This window comes from Helobdella robusta, assembly GCF_000326865.2.
Source record: "Helobdella robusta unplaced genomic scaffold HELROscaffold_4, whole genome shotgun sequence".
In the NCBI taxonomy this organism is placed as follows: Eukaryota; Metazoa; Annelida; class Clitellata; order Rhynchobdellida; family Glossiphoniidae; genus Helobdella; species Helobdella robusta.
The window spans coordinates 1,357,848-1,377,060 of record NW_008704902.1 but is presented as its reverse complement, the minus strand read 5'-3'; the positions used below and the strand labels follow the sequence as shown (position 1 = coordinate 1,377,060).

General features: G+C 32.0%; 5 protein-coding genes across 5 annotated transcripts; 1 reads left to right on the top strand and 4 right to left on the bottom strand.

Moving 5' to 3' along the window:
* Positions 1-103: 103 nt before the first annotated feature.
* HELRODRAFT_162157 (hypothetical protein) lies at positions 104-6,864 on the bottom strand (the record flags this gene model as incomplete). Its single annotated transcript, XM_009024442.1, has 13 exons — positions 104-238; positions 415-468; positions 1,164-1,233; positions 1,424-1,482; positions 1,571-1,628; positions 1,678-1,874; positions 2,421-2,596; positions 3,115-3,204; positions 4,884-5,179; positions 5,516-5,565; positions 5,787-5,907; positions 6,093-6,195; positions 6,771-6,864. The coding sequence occupies 13 exons, from the start codon at positions 6,862-6,864 to the stop codon at positions 104-106; spliced, it is 1,503 nt and encodes a 500-aa protein (XP_009022690.1).
* A 2,694-nt stretch (positions 6,865-9,558) lies between these two features.
* Positions 9,559-11,186, top strand: HELRODRAFT_67265 (hypothetical protein; the record flags this gene model as incomplete). The annotated part of the gene is made up of 4 exons (XM_009024304.1): positions 9,559-9,798; positions 9,929-10,132; positions 10,268-10,430; positions 10,873-11,186. Coding segments are annotated over 4 exons (921 nt in total), but the record flags the coding sequence as incomplete, so codon positions are not given.
* Positions 11,187-12,408: 1,222 nt separating this feature from the next.
* On the bottom strand, positions 12,409-14,099 carry HELRODRAFT_162155 (hypothetical protein; the record flags this gene model as incomplete). Its single annotated transcript, XM_009024441.1, has 5 exons — positions 12,409-12,511; positions 12,739-12,829; positions 12,948-13,311; positions 13,514-13,579; positions 14,010-14,099. The coding sequence occupies 5 exons, from the start codon at positions 14,097-14,099 to the stop codon at positions 12,409-12,411; spliced, it is 714 nt and encodes a 237-aa protein (XP_009022689.1).
* Positions 14,100-15,900: 1,801 nt separating this feature from the next.
* On the bottom strand, positions 15,901-17,945 carry HELRODRAFT_137935 (hypothetical protein; the record flags this gene model as incomplete). Its single annotated transcript, XM_009024440.1, has 2 exons — positions 15,901-16,012; positions 17,905-17,945. Coding segments are annotated over 2 exons (153 nt in total), but the record flags the coding sequence as incomplete, so codon positions are not given.
* On the bottom strand, positions 17,905-18,741 carry HELRODRAFT_106954 (hypothetical protein; the record flags this gene model as incomplete). Its single annotated transcript, XM_009024439.1, has 2 exons — positions 18,057-18,741; positions 17,905-17,962 (listed from the first exon to the last, which is right to left on the bottom strand). Coding segments are annotated over exons 1-2 (276 nt in total), but the record flags the coding sequence as incomplete, so codon positions are not given.
* Positions 18,742-19,213: the final 472 nt, after the last annotated feature.

Below are 19,213 nucleotides of genomic sequence, written 5' to 3'. Positions count from 1 at the left end.
ACTTCCATCAGATATAATAAGAGGACAGCTCGGATGGCCTAGTTATTTTAACTCAGCTGATGCAAAAATATAGAAACAAACAAAATAAAAAATCTAGTTAGATTCAGTTGTAATGGCTCCTGTAAGGTTTGGTGAGTTTGTCACCTCCGTTTGGCAGGTTGTTTTGTTTGTGGTGTTCAATTAGTTGGTTCAGATTGTCAAAGTACGGCCCGGATTTGCCGAAGCATAACCTGCCGTCCTGAAAAATGTTGTATATCATTTGAATTTTCAACATTCTCAACCGACATATATTATGAATGCGTTGAATTCGGTTTACGTTTTTTGTAATATATGTATATTCCTTAAAATGAAACTTTCTATCGATTGCATTAAATATTAATTTGTGTCAATTAACCAGCCAGTTGAATGTCAAACCTTGTTGAATATCTTGTACTTGGCCACTGAACTTGGCATCCTTACTAGCAACGTCTGATTGAGAGTAGATACACGTCATGAATTAATACAAAAATTATTTGCTCTCATTTATTTTAATGTCAGTTGATGAAATTAACCGAAAACGTTCAAATTAAGTTAACACATAGATAAGTATCAGACATTAATTTTTATACCAATCAATGATCCCTTTAAATCTCTCAAAAAACCGTCGAGATCTTATTCTAAGTATATGGTTGAGATCGGTGACATCCAGCTGTTTTGCAGATTTCCAATTGACCAATTTTATTGAATTCATTATTCCTAGTCCATTCTTGGTAGGTTTTCCAACTTTACCAGTTTCATTTTCAAATTAGTGTATATTCAGTTAACCATTTTCTTCATTCTGCAAATATATTAAAAAAGTCCCAATTTTTTTCTTTGTTTTCCAAGTTGGTTTCTTATATTCTTGTTTATCTCGTGTATCCAGCCGATACCAAACAATTTTCTGTAGCATTTTATCCAAACGATTTTAACCCGTTTTTATCTTTTTTACTGTTTACATTTCAAATGAATTCGTCATTGGAATGAGTATTTGTACGTTAGCCGGGAAGTGTTTGCGTATATCCTCAGTCCTACTCTGACTCGGAACAACTTAAACATGAGTATATCTAATAACTGGCATTCTTCATTCAAAAATTCTGCGTGTACATTCATGCCAGCATTCACAATGCATTCATTCACAAACTGACCAGTCCATCACTGTCCTTTGAAGCCTCTCGAATCATGAAGACACCCATATCTGTTACTTTTTTCATGAATCTGTGTTGGGAAGAATTGTTACTAAATAAATTTTTTAAAAGAGTAATTGAAACCATAAAACTTTAATTCTACTTGGTCGTCTCTTGGTCAACAAACTGTAGCACATCACGCTGACCGCTACCACAAGACAGACGACAATAAATACATACACGGAAATACGTATTACACACATAAGCCCACGTATACGTACTTTTCACCATCAGATGGAGAACCGTTCCAAAAATAAAGTTCATCCGGCTTTGGAATAATCTGCAACGTTCGTTTAAGAGTTATATTAATAATAAATGCATTATCAATCAATATACTACTGAATTTCATATTTATATGAAATAAGAACGTTGAAGTTAAATATTAACATCAGGGCTGGTAGTCGGTGCAGGAAGAACATTTTTTGACTGCGGTTTTGCAGTTGATGATGATGACGTTAATGTTGCTGACGTTGACGGTGCTGATGATGCAGTTGGTTGCTGAGGTAATGGTCTGTTTGGTGGTTGCGAAAGTGTAGGTGTCTGTCTCGGCGTTTTAGGAGATGAAGATGGGGATGGAGATGCTATTATTTCTTCGACTGGTTTGTACAGCTCTCCTGGTTTGTATACGTTGGAATCTTCAGGGGGAGTTGTTACTTGCTCTTTTTTGTTAATCTGTTACCATAGTGATGCCGATGATTAGTAGTTGCAATATCATGATTTATAATTTGCTTCCGTAGACAAAAGTACTCAAAAGTTTAAAACTCTTAAAAGATAGCAACCTGCTGTGAGTTTTTAAAACGGAACATCTAACAAACGAAATCACAAAGTTTAAAAAATATGATGTAGATTATTTACATAACATTATTACAACAGGGCATTTACCATACAAATAAAAATAATAGTGTTTGAATGTTGAGTCTGTGGAAAAAATGAAAGGAGTCGTAGGATATAGACAAACCAAAAATAAAGAAAGATGATGGCGTTAGTGACTCAGTGCCTACTTCTGATCTTCCAGTCGGCAATCTTACAGCCATATTTGGTTATTTCGTAACTCTTATTAAATTTCATATAAAAACCAGTATTTTTATTCTCACTTCAAGTTTACCGTTGTGAAGGGCTACAATAACTTCAACTCAAAATAATAAATCTGTGAAATTTGACCACCTCAACCCTAAAAAAATGTACACTGCGTGGAAGCTCCAGTCACTCCAAACCCACCTCCCTTAGTTGGCTACGCCATAGTGATTCCCTAATTATAAGTATATTTGATATGGAGTCAAAAAACATGACACACAGAAAATGGATAACTTTTGCAAGCAGGCCAAATAACATCCAATTAAAAAAACGCACGTTTAATCTTTTCAAAGGCACCGGTTGGTTGGCAACTTTTTTCTCTGTAGAAATTTATTAATAATTTAAGTTATGTAGTGATATTATGAATATCATTAAATATTATATTTGTATAATATGTTTGTATATGAAGTGCTATACTTGTATATATTATTGTTATGTATATTATTTAATAAAAAAATCTTTTATGACATTATTGCTGAATTTTACGGCAACTATCTAATAAAATTTAATTAACTGAAATATAATTTCGAAGCCTGTATGTTATTTGAATTTAAAGGTAAACTATTTAGTGTCGCCGATTTGCATTTAGTAAAGTTTATCAGTCTATGCGTTAAAATGAAAACAAAAAAACTTCAATTATTATTAGTTGGTACGACATTGAAGCTCGTGGATTTAAAACAATTTCCAAGTCTGGTTTGTCAATAAATAATTTAAGTAACTTTCGGTATTTCGCGTCTGCCAATTTTACAATTTTCAGTTACTCACTCACGTGCACTCAGTAGAAACGCAAATCACATTTAAATCTTTAATGTTGTCAAATATTTAAAAAGGAACCAACTATCAAATCTCTGCTCAGACACCATGTCATAATTTAATTGATCATCGTAGTCGTCGTCGTCTTCTTCTACTGCCTCCTCTGTTGCAGCAGCTGGTGTGTGCGTTCGTGTGTGTTTGTGTATGTGTGTGTTTTGTTTGTCTTATCTGTGTGTGTGCTGTGTGTGTATCTGTGTGTGATGTGTGTGTGTGTGTGTGTGCGATGATGTGGTAATGTTTATTGCAACAATCTTTGTTGTTTATGCTTTTATACTTTATGAATATAGCATTTAACGCTTCTTTTTAATTGGCTTTAGCTATGTTACAGTTCTTTCTAGTCATATTTTCATTGTGGCTTCACATCGCGGTAACCACATCACATTGGCCGGCAGCTGCGAACATAAATTTTTTAATTCTGTAAATTTTATTGCTCGTTATTTTTAATTCTACAATCATTTTCCGTGAAAAGGTTTCAAGCTTTGATTCTTGCAGGCGATTGTCGTTTGGAAAATGAATTATCACAGAAGCTTAGAAGAAATTTAAACTTCTGGGTGTATGCATCGACAATAAACTTAACTTTAATGATCACATCGAACTAATTCTAACAAAAATTAATATAATTTTTGGCATAATGATAATAAATAATATTAAATAATAATACTAAAAGACTACTTTACCGATCATTAATTTTTAGTCATTTTTACTATGGTAACCTAATATGGGATAATACAAACATTTCAACACTTAACAAATTATTTAGCGCACAAAAAAAGGTAATTAATTTTCTATTTAAAATTGATTATAATCACTCCGATTACAATATATTTAATAATAATAATATTTTATCAATTTTTGAAATAAATTCCTATAAATCATCTTTATTAACATTTAAAATTATCAACAATATAACATCTACAACTGATATAATGTTAATTAATACGATTAAATTTATAGCTAACCCCAGGATTGACAGAACTAACAATACTAATATAATTAAGTAATTAATGAATTTAAATAAAATAACATCCAGGAACTTTAGTTATTATGCACCTTATAAATGGAATAATCTGCCACAATATTTAAGATCAATTAATAATCTAACAGAATTTAAAAAGAAGTTGAGTGCTCGATGTTTTATTTCTAAGTTTATTCATGAATATTTAAGAACATTAAAGAATTTAAAAGACATTTATTTTACTCATTTATGTTATTGTGTTTTTTTTTGATTACTTACTATGTTATTTCTTGTTTTATGGGAGTCAACCCTAGATTAGCATTTATTGCTAGGCTGACTCTTTCACTTTTTTTGTGAATAAATGGAATTAAAAAAAAAAAAGCTCTGCTTTAGTCATATTTGTTTATTGTGTCTTCACTCGTACTTAAAATGACATAACATAACATAAGAAAGATTTTTTGTAGTGATTCAAGAAGACTAAGTCTGTGACAGGACCACTCTGAGACTTTTTTTAATCTCCTACTTTAGCCAAGTTTGCTCTAAAGTTATTAGTTGTTTCTGCGCATATTATTTCATCTCCCAGTTTGTTCCACTTATCTGTTGTTCAGATTGCATATATTTTTTTCAACTCTTGAACCTTGAAATTATAAACATTGTAAATATGGTCTTTGCTGAAAATTTCACTTTTTCAATTTTTTATCGACTTGTTTGTGTTTGCATGTTTTGCCATTTAGCTCTTTTTCGTGTGCTCGCATTTTTGCTGGTATTTGTTTCATGTGTTGTATGATTGTATAGATGTTTAAAGTGTATATGTTAAACTAAAAACAAAAGATACAAACCTTCATTTACTCCGTAATAAATCATATTTTGGTTATTATTTTTAATGTTAATGTTCTTTTTATTGCCTTTGTTTTTGTTGCTATCATCGTTATTCACATTAGCTTTGTTACTGGGAGGCAGGAAAAATTTTGCGTTATTAACGGTTTTGTTGTTTTTACTTTTATCAACATTTCCGTTGCTTTTGTTGACGTTGTTGTTGTTGTTGTCGTTGCTGTTACTACGTGTCAAAAGTTTCGAGATTGCTGTCGATGAGGTGGATGGTAAGGCTGAGTGTGGTGGATCATCTTCAACTAATCTGTGGTTGTTGTTGTTGGTGGTGGTGGTGGTTGTGTTGTTGGCGACAAAGTTGTATGGTTGTAGTATCAAGTTTAGTAATGACGTTTATATTAATGTTCGTATTTATTGCATATTTTTGCTAGTATATATTTTTATCACTAATTTATTATTATTATTATTGTTTTATTTTAGTTGTTAATGCAGCAGCAACAACCACAAAATATTACGTATAAAGCCAAATGACACTTCATCGCGTCATTTAGAAGTTCATGTTGAAGTATTTTTAATATTTCAAACAGTACAACAGATCAAAATTAAAAAATCAACATCTCACAAAATCAATCCACCTACTGACCTTCGGTTGTTTATTTTCAACAATTGCCCTTGTATCACAGAAATCCAAGTCTTGTTCGAATTTAAAAAGTTGGATAAATGAATAAATACATAAGCATTTAATCAAATAAATTAAATAATTAACTGAAAGCTTGTGTAAGAAACAACACCATTGTAACATATTATCTGTTGAGAGATGAGTTAAGTGAAGAAGAGTATTTATTTCTTTATTTAAAACACAAACAACACACACACATACATACACACACGGACACAAACACACACACACATACATTCATATCTTTCTCAGACGCAGCTGAGAAATAGAATGTCTTATCTTTCTCGACCAACATGTTGACCACTTTGAATGGCCAGGCTATCTTGCTGGAAACTTCGTCAGAACATCGACAACATCTACAATGATGATGATGACGACGACGATGATTATGACGGATAGGACGACGATAAAGTTGGTGATGACGATGATGATGATAATGGTGAAGAAACGTCTTAATGATTCATGATCAAAATTACTCGAAGTAAAAAGTGGCATTTTAATAAAATAATTCTGACAAAGGCATCTATAATATTCCACGTACTTCGTAAAACCGAAGAGAGAGGTGGCTTTTTCGGGTTTATTGGAAAGCTCGTTAGCGTAAATGTACAAACTTCCATTGTGAAGAACCACGAAACTCTGAATCCCTTTTTTAAAAATAGTTTGGTTAGGTGGAGTTAGTTAGTTAGTTAATTATTATCAATTATCACTGTCATTATTATTATCATCATTAATATTGTCTACGTCATTACCGCAAACATCGTCGCTATCCGGTCATTATCATCACCGTCATCGTTAAAATCATTATCCCGTCCATCAGTAGTATCATATTTAACATCATCAGTGTCATCGTGCCATCGTCACTTTGCGTTCACTTCCTTGTTACCATAATAAAGTTATCGTTAACATCGTTAATTTCGTGAACATCATCGTCGTTGTTGTTGTGTTATCTTTGCCGTCAGTCCACGTCTTTGTCAGTGTGTTTGACGGCGTTGTTTTTTTATGTCGTTGAAACTTGCCATCATCGACTTCACATTACTTATATTATCATCGCATCATCATCGACTTCAGATTGTCATCACATCGTTGAGTCGTAATCACCTCACGCCAACAGAACAAAACAGAACGGATCATGATACAATAAATAAATAAATAAATAAATAAATAAATAAATAAATAAATAAATAAATAAATAAATATAATGAGACAGAAGAGAGCTAACAGTTGATGACGGGCAGTGGTTCAATGATCTTGTCGACGTACCTCCTGCGCCTCAGATAGCCGTGGTGTACCAGAAGGTCATCATTCAACAACATCTGACAAGCTGTTTGTTTATTCAAACACTCAAATTTCTATTTATCCAGCAATTTTGATTTTTTTTCAACATTTTTTAGCATTTAATGAAACCGTACATTAATACGCTAGTTAAAATCGCATAGATATTTCGAGATTTTAAGCATATCGACCCAGGGTAATTTTATAAATTATTTTAACATTAATAACGTGAAGAATCGATGATGATGGGTTAGTTATATATGATTTACGTGCAAATTTTATTTTCATACCTGCATTTTTTGACGGAAACGGTATAGCCTCCATGAAGAATTCGAATTAATTTCAATTAGACCAACAAAGATTTACATCCAGTTGACAAATATGACTTAATCGGTGTTAAATTTGAAATATTTTTTCACTTTATTTACATCAATTAAATTTAAAAAAAAAGTCTTATTTAAAATAAAAAAAGTTTGATAATACTAAATGTTAACGTTGAATTTTTTTAAAACAGGCACTTGATCGATCGATATACTTTTGTATTTGAAAAACAACTATTTCCTCTTTTTCATTACTTTATTTAAACGAAAAGGTGCCTCATTATTTGAAAATTCGTGATATAATATACCAATACAACTATTTGTTTGTTTTTCAAACTTCCTATAAGTATTCAGACTACTGTCGAAGCAAGCTAACCATTGTTTATTTTCAATCAAACCAAGCAGTTACATTATGTGAATGTGCCAATAAGACTGAATCATTTATACGCAATGAAATATTAACTACGTAACTACTCACTCTGAACAATAATTGAATAAGTATTTTTTAGGTAATCTATAGGTTCTATGGTTTTTTTTTTATCTAGAAAAGATCAAACCCAAGCCTATTATTTATCAACCTTTTAGTCAAATGCTACAGAGCCGAATAATCGTTTCAGTACAATATTACTTCAATAAAACATTTTATCATCTATTCATCACTTCAATACATTAAAACATCTTATCAGGACATCACTTCAATATACAACATCCTATCATGACCCCATGATCATAACATCAATTCAATATACAGCACCATATCATATCAATATAACATACAAGATATAATGATATCAATTTAATACAACATCTTCTATTTATTACAATATTACATCATCAATTTTATACATCCTATCATGACATTATCCATTATTCTGTACATCACATATCATCACATCAATTCAATACAACTCACTTTCACATCACCACAATATAATTATAATATTAATTTGTACTTATAATAAAAAACCTACAACAAACATGATGAAGGAAAAATGATTGAATTAACAAAGTATTTCATTTAAAACTTGATCACTCAAAAATATACAGGTTTTTTGATAACTATTTCGGTTGCTAAGACGACCAGCATGTGCGCTCTAGATGTTTTCGTTGGTGACCAGTTTTAAAATGTAATTGAACGAAGATTAGATATGAAAAAACTAACAAAATTAATTTAATTCCAATAATAACAAATAATAAAAATAAATAAATAGTACGTTAGAGTTTGGATTAGTAGTCTAGTTTACAAGAAAGAGCATACAGTTAATATATAATTAAATTATAATTATAATAAAAATAAAAGGCAACGAAAAAAACAAACGAAAAAATGTCTCTGTCATTTACGCGCACCACAGGACATCATCAACAGATGGATGGCAACATCAATGGCGGAACATCAGTTGCTAGTGGTACGTACGTCTTCTCGAGTCAGCCGCGAGTTGTGCAGAGGAAGAAGTATAGAGACAAACCAGTCATCAGATCCACTGTGTTTGTTCTTTCTTTATTATTTTGTTTCACTGACTACAGTGGCGGATCTAGGAAAAGGTTGAGAGGCACCCTATTATGAGCAGCGTTTTAATTAAAAGTTGTAAAACTCGGTTTTTACACAGAAAAACATCGTTTTTAAGTACAAAATGAACCAAAAATTGGCGTAACAAGCAAAAAAATAACATCATCAGTCTAATTTTTGCCAATACTAGCGAAAATTTGGTTAATTTTTTTGCCCCTCCCCATCAAACTTCAAAATTTAAACATTTTAAAAACTTTGGCCTTTTCCAACAACGTTGTCTAGATCTGCCACTGACTGGTTACAACAACTACATGATTATCACTTCTTAATTATTATAGTATATTTATTTTTATAGTAAATTGAAAAGTTTATCAAATAAGTGAGCAGAAGTACCTTACTTTATGTTTTATATTGCAAATTAAAATTATTTAAAATGATTGTCTACACTTTTAAAATACAGTATTCAACATTTAAAAAAATGATTTTAAGCTAATAAGTTTTAAATTTTCAGTTATCAGAACTATTCAAACTTTTCGAATTTGTTTGGAAGAAGTGATTCTTTCAAGGCTAGAGATGCTTCCACAATGTCCAACACCCTTCCACTTGTAATTTTTATTCATTTTTTTCTCTCTAGATTAAAGCATATTTTCAGTTGAAAAGTTATTTAAACCTTGTGAAATATATTTTGTATTATTATTTTTAAGCATAGGTTTTAAATTTGTCGAAATAAACTTTTAAATAGTATGATTCAGTACATTTGAATTTCAAACCACCCCAATTTTATAATTGCAGAAGATCAAATTAATCACACCACGCAGAGTGCCTACTCATCATTCATTGAAAATCGGAAAAGTAAAAACCAAAGTGCCAATAAATACGCGAGTGCTAACAAATTCAGCCCCTCTGATCAGAAAAGTTTCTCCAGAAAGTCTCGAACAAATTTCTGGGATCGAAGAACACCAGAACCAGTTGAAGGTAGGCAACACATGGAAATGCAAACGGAGTTGTACTTGGAAGAATTTGGAGACATGATCGAAGAAGTAAACCAAGGCTGCCAAACAGATCCGTTCATCAACAAGCCTCCAACTCCAATGTTCGTTCCCGCAAAGATTGGAATCGATGCCTCTACACAAATCTTTGATGGAGATGTTTGTTTTTACACAAATTTGTCGTGAAAGAATTCTAATGTTTCTTTTAAATAACATTTATCATTATTCAAAATCATTTAAAGCCATCGGAAAACTGAATTCTTGAGGTAATTATTTTTTTCCAAATTAGCTGTTCGATTTCGATGTTGAAGTCCGACCAATGGTAGAAGTGTTGATTGGGAAAGTGTTGGAGCAATCATTGATGGAGGTGATGGAGGAAGAAGAGCTGGCATCATTGAGAGAGAGGCAAAGGATGTTTGAGGAGATGAGGAATGCTGAGCTTCAGGAACAGCAGAGACTTGAGGAGGAAGATAGGCGTAGAAAAGATGAAAAGGTTCAAAATCACACTATTAATTCTAATTTATTATTGAATTTATAATTTATTCAAATTTTTATATTTCCAACTTAGCTTCACTCAAATACTGTATCACACTGTTATATACAATAATTACCGAAATGAACTGAACAGTTGAAAAGAATGAAACACCAGCAAGAGTTGATTAGGAAAGAAAAGGAAACAGCAGAGAAGATAGCAGCCAAAGCATTTGCCCAGAGTTTCCTGTCTGACCTCGTTCCATCTGTGGTGGCCTCCCTCTCCGAGAATGGGTACTTTCATGATCCTATTGAAGCTGGTTCGTTGTGAGATCATTAAACATTTTTCTTGTTTATTCATATCTTCATCTGTTATCATTAAGGATTTGTAGGAAGATTGTCTGTAAATTAGTCCGGATATATCAGTACATCAATTTCTATAGAATGTCCAGTATTTCTCAACAATATCTTCGAACCTAAGAACTAGTTTTATTTAGTTTAATTATTGATACATAGCCAAATAAATGCACGTGTAGTTTGATTTATAAATTTTTTAAATGCTGATTATATGTTAAGAACGTAAAAACATGATAAGGACAAAGTTTGTGGTAATAATGACGTTAAAAGTGATCAATAATATCACCAATGCGCAACGGATTTTGGTCATATATAACATGCCATCAAATGTTATCGATGTAACGTCAACCGCCGAATCAACAATTCATCTTATTGAGAATATTATTTAAATTCGCATCACAACAGAACTTGAAAAGAACTTCATGGAAGATTTGATGAGAGGAGTTTGCAAGAGGCTGAGGTATGAGGTCATCAGCAGGAAACTCATCGACAGAATCATAAAAAAAATCGTGCGGCAACGTGAGGAACAATATCTGAAGAGCCTCGAAAAAAAGAAACAAGACAGCGAAAATGATGACGAGAGGGACGACAACAGCAACGACGACGACGAATTTGACGTAAAAAGATCTAGAAATAAGGCTAACAGCGGACGTGAGCATGAAAAAGTTGATGGTCACATAAAGAAAGGTCATGCAGTTGGTGGCAGCTACCGTTATTAAAAGTTACATATCATGCAGATGAACATTTGTTTCTCTTTTTAACATTTAACGAACATTATTTACACAATTTAATCAATTTACATAACTAGTATATACTCCTTACTGCTTATTTTAAAACTAATAATATACAATTTTAATCATTTAATTTATAATTGACCATTTTTCGTTTATATTAAATTTCATTTTGAAAACATTTTACAACAAATTAACGGTTATTAATCATTTCATAATTCTAAGTTTAAAATTCGAATCTTCGTTATTTTCCAACAACATGATGATCGGGTGAAAGCGAGGCATGCCGATGTCGATATTAACTTGTCTCGGATCTTCCGGGCTTAGTAGTTTATTTGAATGAACGAGTGTTTTCGCCCGAAAAAGTTTAAATAAAGAAGAGATAACATCAAGGTCGTCATCTGTTCGTTGGAACAAAAAGAGTTGTAGTTTGAGGCACATCATTCGAAGGGACTGGCCAATTTATTTCTATTTGAAAAGTTTCTCAGAGGTATGAATACAAATGCACAGCGTATGCAAATACGCCTGAATCAACCATAACACACAATTGCATGCGTCGATCACTGTAACATAAACATACGTGAACGAATGTATGTACTGATGTATTTAAGTGTATACAAATAGATATATACATATAGGGGTATATGTATAAATACATCAAACAAAGAACAAAAAGATGGTTATGGTTCAATTTTTTATACAAAATAAAAGCACAAATTTTGTAACAAACATGAAATCAATTAACATACTCCACCAAACAATACATGTCAATCTATTGAATCACTCAATCCACAAACAAACTATATATATATATATACATACTCAATGTTAATATGTACATATATATATATATATATATATATATATATATATATATATATATATATATACGATTTAAGATTTATAGCAGATACCTTCATGTACTTCATGTAACACACACATGCAAACATACCATTAAAATGTGTGTGAACGCGAATACTAGTACAAGCAGCGAGATGATCATTAATTGAGTGTGCTTAGCTTAAGAAGGCTGTAATGTAATTCTTATAAAAATGACTCCCAAAGAAAACACTATTAGGGCAAAATCATAAAATCTTTTTCATAATTTGAATTAATAATATTTTATATTATTGCAGTTATTAATGAGAATTAAATTTAATATTGAAATAATTAAAAATAACTATTAACAAAGGTACATATTTATAATTAGTTAATCTTCCTCGCGGCCCCAATCATATCCGCCGGGACCAGGCTGATCTTCGGGCATCGGTCGGTAGTTCTCATCCTCTGAAGGAGTATCAAACAACCATTTCCTGGTGGCGAAGAAATTTTTAATGCTTACATCAACTTTTAGAAATGATATATCTTCATTTACAGAAGCTTCTTTTTATCACTGGTTAAAAGAAATTTGGAACACAAATTTGTGAAATTATTTTACTATCATTGAAATAAATCTTCAAGGGTTTATAAAAGTTGTTTCCTTGTCCATGCAAAATATAAGTAGATAACTTTTGGAATAGCACAAAAAAAGTTAACTAACAAGATCTTTGGAGTTTCCAGGACCCTGAACCCACCAGGCTGATTTGGAAAAACATCTTCAAGGAAGAAGTATATGTGACCAACGACAATGCCTGCCATTCAAAATATATTATTAATTAGGAAAATTTTATAGAAAACTATTTTTATACTGTAAAAGAAAAAAAGAATGGGAAATGAAAATCTAATAAAAATGGTGTTGTTAGCACTCACCTATGACATCCACTGCAATAGAGTTGCCTAACAATAAAGAGAACCCTAGTAGAACCCACGGCAGATAAGGTGCTTGAAAGTTTATCAATCCAAGAAAGTTCATCCTAATGTAAGGATTTCTCCTACTCCAGACATACACAAGCATTATGGTGAATGCGTGCCCAAGAAAAACTAAATTAATAAAGAGAGCAACGAAAGTTGTTAGGCAGCCACCTAGAATGAACATGTAGACGAAATCTGCTGTCCTTCCTCGAAACGATCCTTCCTCTAACATTCGACAGTATCGATATGTGAATATTATGTTGAAAAGAAAATTGAATCCCAAAGTACCAAAAAACAAAAATGTTGTTACAACACGCCATAACTGTAGAAAATATTTTTATGATCAAATTTAGTAAGTAAAATTAGTCAAATAATAACGATAAAAATAATAATAAAAAAAATAATTTATACTATTTTCTATTTCTATTTTCAGTAATATTCTATTCTAATAGATTTATATACAAAGCAAACAAAAAAGCTTTGTCAATCAGATTATTCATCCATTCTATTTTAAATTTATTAACCTGTAAATGTCTATAAACAAGTTCAGGGTTGAAATAAAGTTGAAATGGTGAGATAAGTTCGAGTTGCTTTGAAAAATTAATTTAAAATGTAATTTAAAATAATTTAATCATCATTTCATTTTTATTAAAAAAAAAACAATAAAAATAATAGTGAATTGAATCAGAACATGTCTTAAAAAATTCAATTATAATTAAAAAACATCTACTAAACAATAAAATAATGATTATTTATTTTTATTACAATATAATATAATACAATAAAAAACATAACATATATTTTATTTTATATAATTTTATAATACATCATAAACTTTGTAATCATTAAGATTAAAATTTAAATATACCCAGTAAATTACAAATTAGGAAAAATTTAGGTACTAAGTTCCCAATAAAAAAAAACAAATTAGCACTCTCCCAAACTAAACTAAAAAAACTAAGTTACTAAGACTAAAGACAGATTTGTAAGGGTTAAGAAGACTAATAAAGGACTTCTAACTGCAAGTGTCGTCAGGACACAACCCGTTGTATAAACTCTGGTGCCAATCGGTATCGCCATATATTCTTGTTGAAACGGTTGATAAGCCATCTTTAATTTATCTTAAATAAAACAAATAATAAATAATAAAGGAAATAGAAGATCAATCTAGGTTCTAGGTAGATTACAACGAAAACGGGTTATTTGTAAACAAAAACTTTGTAAACAAAAAAAGCATAGATGAGATAACATTTCGATAACACGTCAGCTTGTGGCAAACTCATTCGCTGCTTATGAATCGTATCATAAGCATGGAATTTTGTGTAGGAATTGAGCTATAATAAATCAACGTTTCCTTTAGATAATCTCATATATATAAAGTATATACTATTTTCTATTTCTATTTTCAGTAATATTCTATATATATGGATAATCTGTGTTTTATAGTTAAATTTAAAGGGCTATTACTTAATGTAATAATCTAGTGACAGTTTTTTCTTGCGTCAGATGGTTAAACTTGCATTAAATCTTAAAAGTGATTAATTTTAATACTCACTTTGTTTCTTATTTTGCAACATCAGTTGAATTTTTTTTATTTTCCATTAGCATTTGCTGTTATTTATTGGTGTTTAGTAAAGCAGATCAAAATTCGGAGGGAGCTAGTTACTATGAAGTTATTCAAGCGTTTTTAAAACATTTCCAAATTGTCATTGGTTTGAATTTAAAACAGCAATATCTTTAATAAGATAATTCATTTTTAAATTAGGCTCGTCTAAGTTAGCATTCTGTCGCATCAAGTTTATAATTATAAATGACAATAAATAACAAAATTTCGTAATTTATACAAAAATTTGATAGATTTCTGCTAATTTTAGATATGGTGAAACTTTCATCAAAATGTACTGTTCATTTTAAAATACCAAGCGCCATTCATCAGCTTATGACTGAGATATTTTGAAACAGTTCGGTTTCTTGATTTATTTTTCGCAAAATTACGCTAAACTAATTTTTTTTTCGGAATCAAAAATTAATTGATAACAAGTTTTTTATATTTCAGAGACCAAAAATGAATTTTAAACATTATTAAAACTGCTCAGTATTTTTCCTAAATCTACTAGAAAAACTTAGATCAAATTAGTTTAAAAATTCAGAACACATATTAATTACTAATGTTTTTAAAGGCACTTGCTGAAATGAGTAAATAAAAACTTGAAATAACGAAAGATGTTATTAAAAAAACATTACCATTTTATTTTAAGGAAACGCGAATAAACAAATGAATAAAACAGAATGCAAGTAGGTTCAAATATTTAACTTGATTAATAAACATTAAAATCTACTAAAAATTTAAATTCTTCCGTCATTCGTTTTTAACGTTGGATGATGTTACCACGTACAGACCAACAGTGCCGTCTGCTCTTTTGCCATCGACTGTTTCAGCTGATAATGATGGCGCTGTTGATGACGTAGACGATGACGCTAATGGTTGTGGTAATGATGATGATGATCTGTATTTATTATTGTTTGATGCAACGTCATTGTTTCCGGTTTTGTTACATCCGTTACTTTCGTCATCGTTGCTGATGTTTTTGTTGTTGAAACTGCTATCATTGAGATCGTTGTTTATGTTGTTAATGTTTGCATTGTTAGTATCATTGTTATGTCTATCCATAAAATCTCCAACCCTTTTGTTATCATTATCACCAGCACTAATGTTACTATTTTTATTTGTAGACCTGTAATCACCGTAAGTTAAAGTTTTTTTGTAATTTCTAACGCTTGAATTGCCGTTGCTGTTGTGAATTTTGTTGTTGTTGGCATTAAAGTCATTGTCGTTTACACTGATGTTTGTTGCATTTCCATTGTTGTTGTTACTGCTGCTGCTGCTACTGCTGTTGCTAGGAAGTATGCCATGAGTTTTGAGGTGCCTTGTAATTTTGCTGGACTGTGCGCACGCGTATGGACAGTGTGGACACCTGTAGGGTTTTTCACCTGTGTGAGATCGGCGGTGCACCGTCAGATTGCTGCAGTTTTTGAATACCTGTATATTTTTAACAAGAGTTAAATTTTTAAAAATTTCGAACTTTTTATGAAACTTGTTTTTTCCATAAAATTTCAGTCGGGATGAATTTAATAGCTTGAATTATTTTTAACATTTTGATTAATTTAGTTTAATAATAACAAAAAGTTATATTTACTCACTTTACCACAAAACTCGCAGGTATCGTTACGTTTTCTGCCGCTGTGTCCAGCTTGTGACAGGAAGAGCGTTCCAAAATTGTCAGACCTTCCGGAATTATTTGACTCCGATTTTTGATGTACAGTGTTATCGGAGTCCATAAGGTTCTTAGCTGGGTGATCATTTGACAATCCGGTTTCAAAATGTCGATTGCTTATTGTGTTGTTGTTCATTATGTTACCTTCAAACGCAGTTGATCCCTTGGTTGAATCTTTCGACGATGTTGATCTAACGTCCAATGAAGTTGACGATGATGATGACGTTCTGATGTTTTCCAGTCTGTCGTTGTCAAAACTGTTGAGAACATCATTGTTACGAGAACTCTCTTGGAAGGGATTAAGTTCCGTCCTGAAACGATGATACCCAGAAACATACGGGGTCTCGTTTTCTTTCAGCATGTTTTCTGCAACCAGTTTATCAATTGGTTCATCATACTTCAGTCGTTTCACTCCGTAATCGTTAGTGTCGAAAAGCTGGAGGGGTTGTGGAAAATCACGTTGAGTATTGTAATGATTCTTGTATTGAGAATGCTGCAGAAGATGGTTATGTTGCCGTTGCTGCTGGTGAAATAAACTTGCACTCGAAACAGTGGCTGAAAAGATTTCTTCCTCCTCATTGAGTCTGCATGATCTTTTTCTATCTTTTTTATTTACTTCTTTATTTTCTTTTTTAGGTAGACCTGCTAGTTTTAAAACATTAGAAAAAATTTGAGATGTTTCTTGTGACCTTAACTTTTCTTTATCTTCTTTTTGATTGCACACCAGTGGAGTTGCATCACCCAAATCAGTTGTATAGGATTTGGAATGTGGGTGCGTGAAGGGGGGTAACATGTGAGAGTTTCCCACAAGAGAATTGAATTTATAAGCAGATTCTTGAGAAAATCGATGTAACAATAGCGGGATGTCGCATGGATGTGCTTTAAAATAATGTTCAACCAGATCGTTTGAAAAATGAAATTTTTTCTTACAAAGGATGCATTCTTTCAACTGAAGATCACAAGCATTTGGAGATATTGCAAAACTTGCTGGACCATTTAGCCCTGTTGTAAAGCCAAACGAGTTGTGGTATGATACTTTCAAAGGTTCGTTTGCGACAAAATCATTTGGACTTGTAATTCTCGCTGCGAATTGTTCAGTTTTTAATTTTTCCACTAGATGTCGAAGTTTAGATGTGGCTGTAACGTGAGGACCGAACGATTTAGCTACGGGAGACATGGAACTTAAAAAATTTATTCCAATGTCATTTTTCATTGAAGGCTGGTTATATTCTGAATCAGCGGGTGATTTAGTCGAATTAACCTGCCTGAAAGCAGATCGCTTAGTACCCAACGAGTTGCATCCGTCATTTTTCATTGTTGGAAATATTTGCTGATGGTGAAATTGTGGGCTCTGTTTATGCAATAAATCGTTTTTTGAAAAAGTATTTTTTGAACAATTCAGAGAGGGACTTGAAACGGGTGTGAGGACGTTATCTTCATCATTGACCGAAGAATTATCTTCCGACTCCCTGCTTACGACATTTCTTGAATTTTCAACAAAATTGTTCTGGGTTCTGTTTCTGTTTTTTGCGATAGAATGTTGACTAGAAACAAGTTTACAATTTTGTTGATCACCGTCTGCTTTTAGTGAATGGCAGTGCATTAAACTTAGATCGTGCTTAATTTGAACGTGTTGCAACAATAACCAAGGGTTTTCAAAGGTTTCGCCGCACATAGCACACGTTATTGAGTTTGGTTCTGTGAAATGTTTTTAATAATTTTTCAATTCGATAAATACAAATGTTTAAACAAGTTGATGATTGATCAAAAGTAAGAATAATCATGAGCTTACCTTTCTTAAAATCACTGTCACCGACAACGTCTAATATTACGTTAGCATCTCTACATTCTCTCGCTGTTTTGTTGTCGCCGTTCAAGTTGCAATCCTCATCTTCGTCGTCGTCTTCGTTGTTGTTTTCGTTGTTGAGATCGTTGTTGCTGGTCGTTGTAATGTTGTCGCTGTTGTTGTCCTCCTCAGATGTTTGCTGCTCCAGTTTCAACTTCTTGTTCATTTTTGGAGACGTGGTGACCGCTGATTCGCTGTCATCAACTTGGACGCTCTGCTTATTACTGCCACTTACACTGGGGTTGTTGTTGTTTTGAGAACTGCTTTTCACATTGTCGTTGCCAAGAGAATTGTTGTTTCTTTTAGTTTCGTCGGTGTTAAGGTTGCTTGAAGAGTCTGATGCGACCGGCAGTGAATGATGGTGATCGATCAAATTGGAATCTATTCTATATTCATCGCTAGGATTGTTACTTTCATTTTGGGAATTATTTTCTATGTTGTTGTTATATTTACAAGCGTTGTTGCAGCTACTATTGCTATTGATGTTATTGTTGTGACCGCTGTTATTGTTTGAGCAATTAATGTTAACATTATTGTTAACGCAAAAATTATTGTTATTATTGCTATTATTGTTATTAATATTAAGACCGTTGTTGTTGATTTGTAACCAATGTTTAGTTTTGTGTTCGATGAAGAGGGTGATGTCGTTCAAAGCAAAGACCTGCCTGCAAGTTCCACACGTCAACAAATCTGTCATGTCGTCTTGTGGCTCTTGTATTCGAGTTCGATTCAAAGTTGCTAACTTGGTTGTTGTTTTTTATCTGATGATGTTCACAATTTTGATGTAGTTTTTGTTGATGCGACTGTAAAGAGAATTGGCTGGTGAAGGTGTTGAAGTATCTTTCGTCGATATGTATTAGATGTTCACGTCTTTCGAGTCTGGATAATGACGATGTTAACTTGCTGCTTCTTACGATTCAGTGCTGATTATAAAATTGTCGCCAATGTCTTGTCTTTAATCTTTTTTCTGTTAACTTTTCAGGTTCTCTTAAGTGTTTGTTTTTGCAATTAAGTCGTAATAATGCGATTATTGTAATTACAACTTTCAGTCAATATTTCAACATTGTTATGTATATACAGAGGTGGATCTAAGAAGCTCTGCC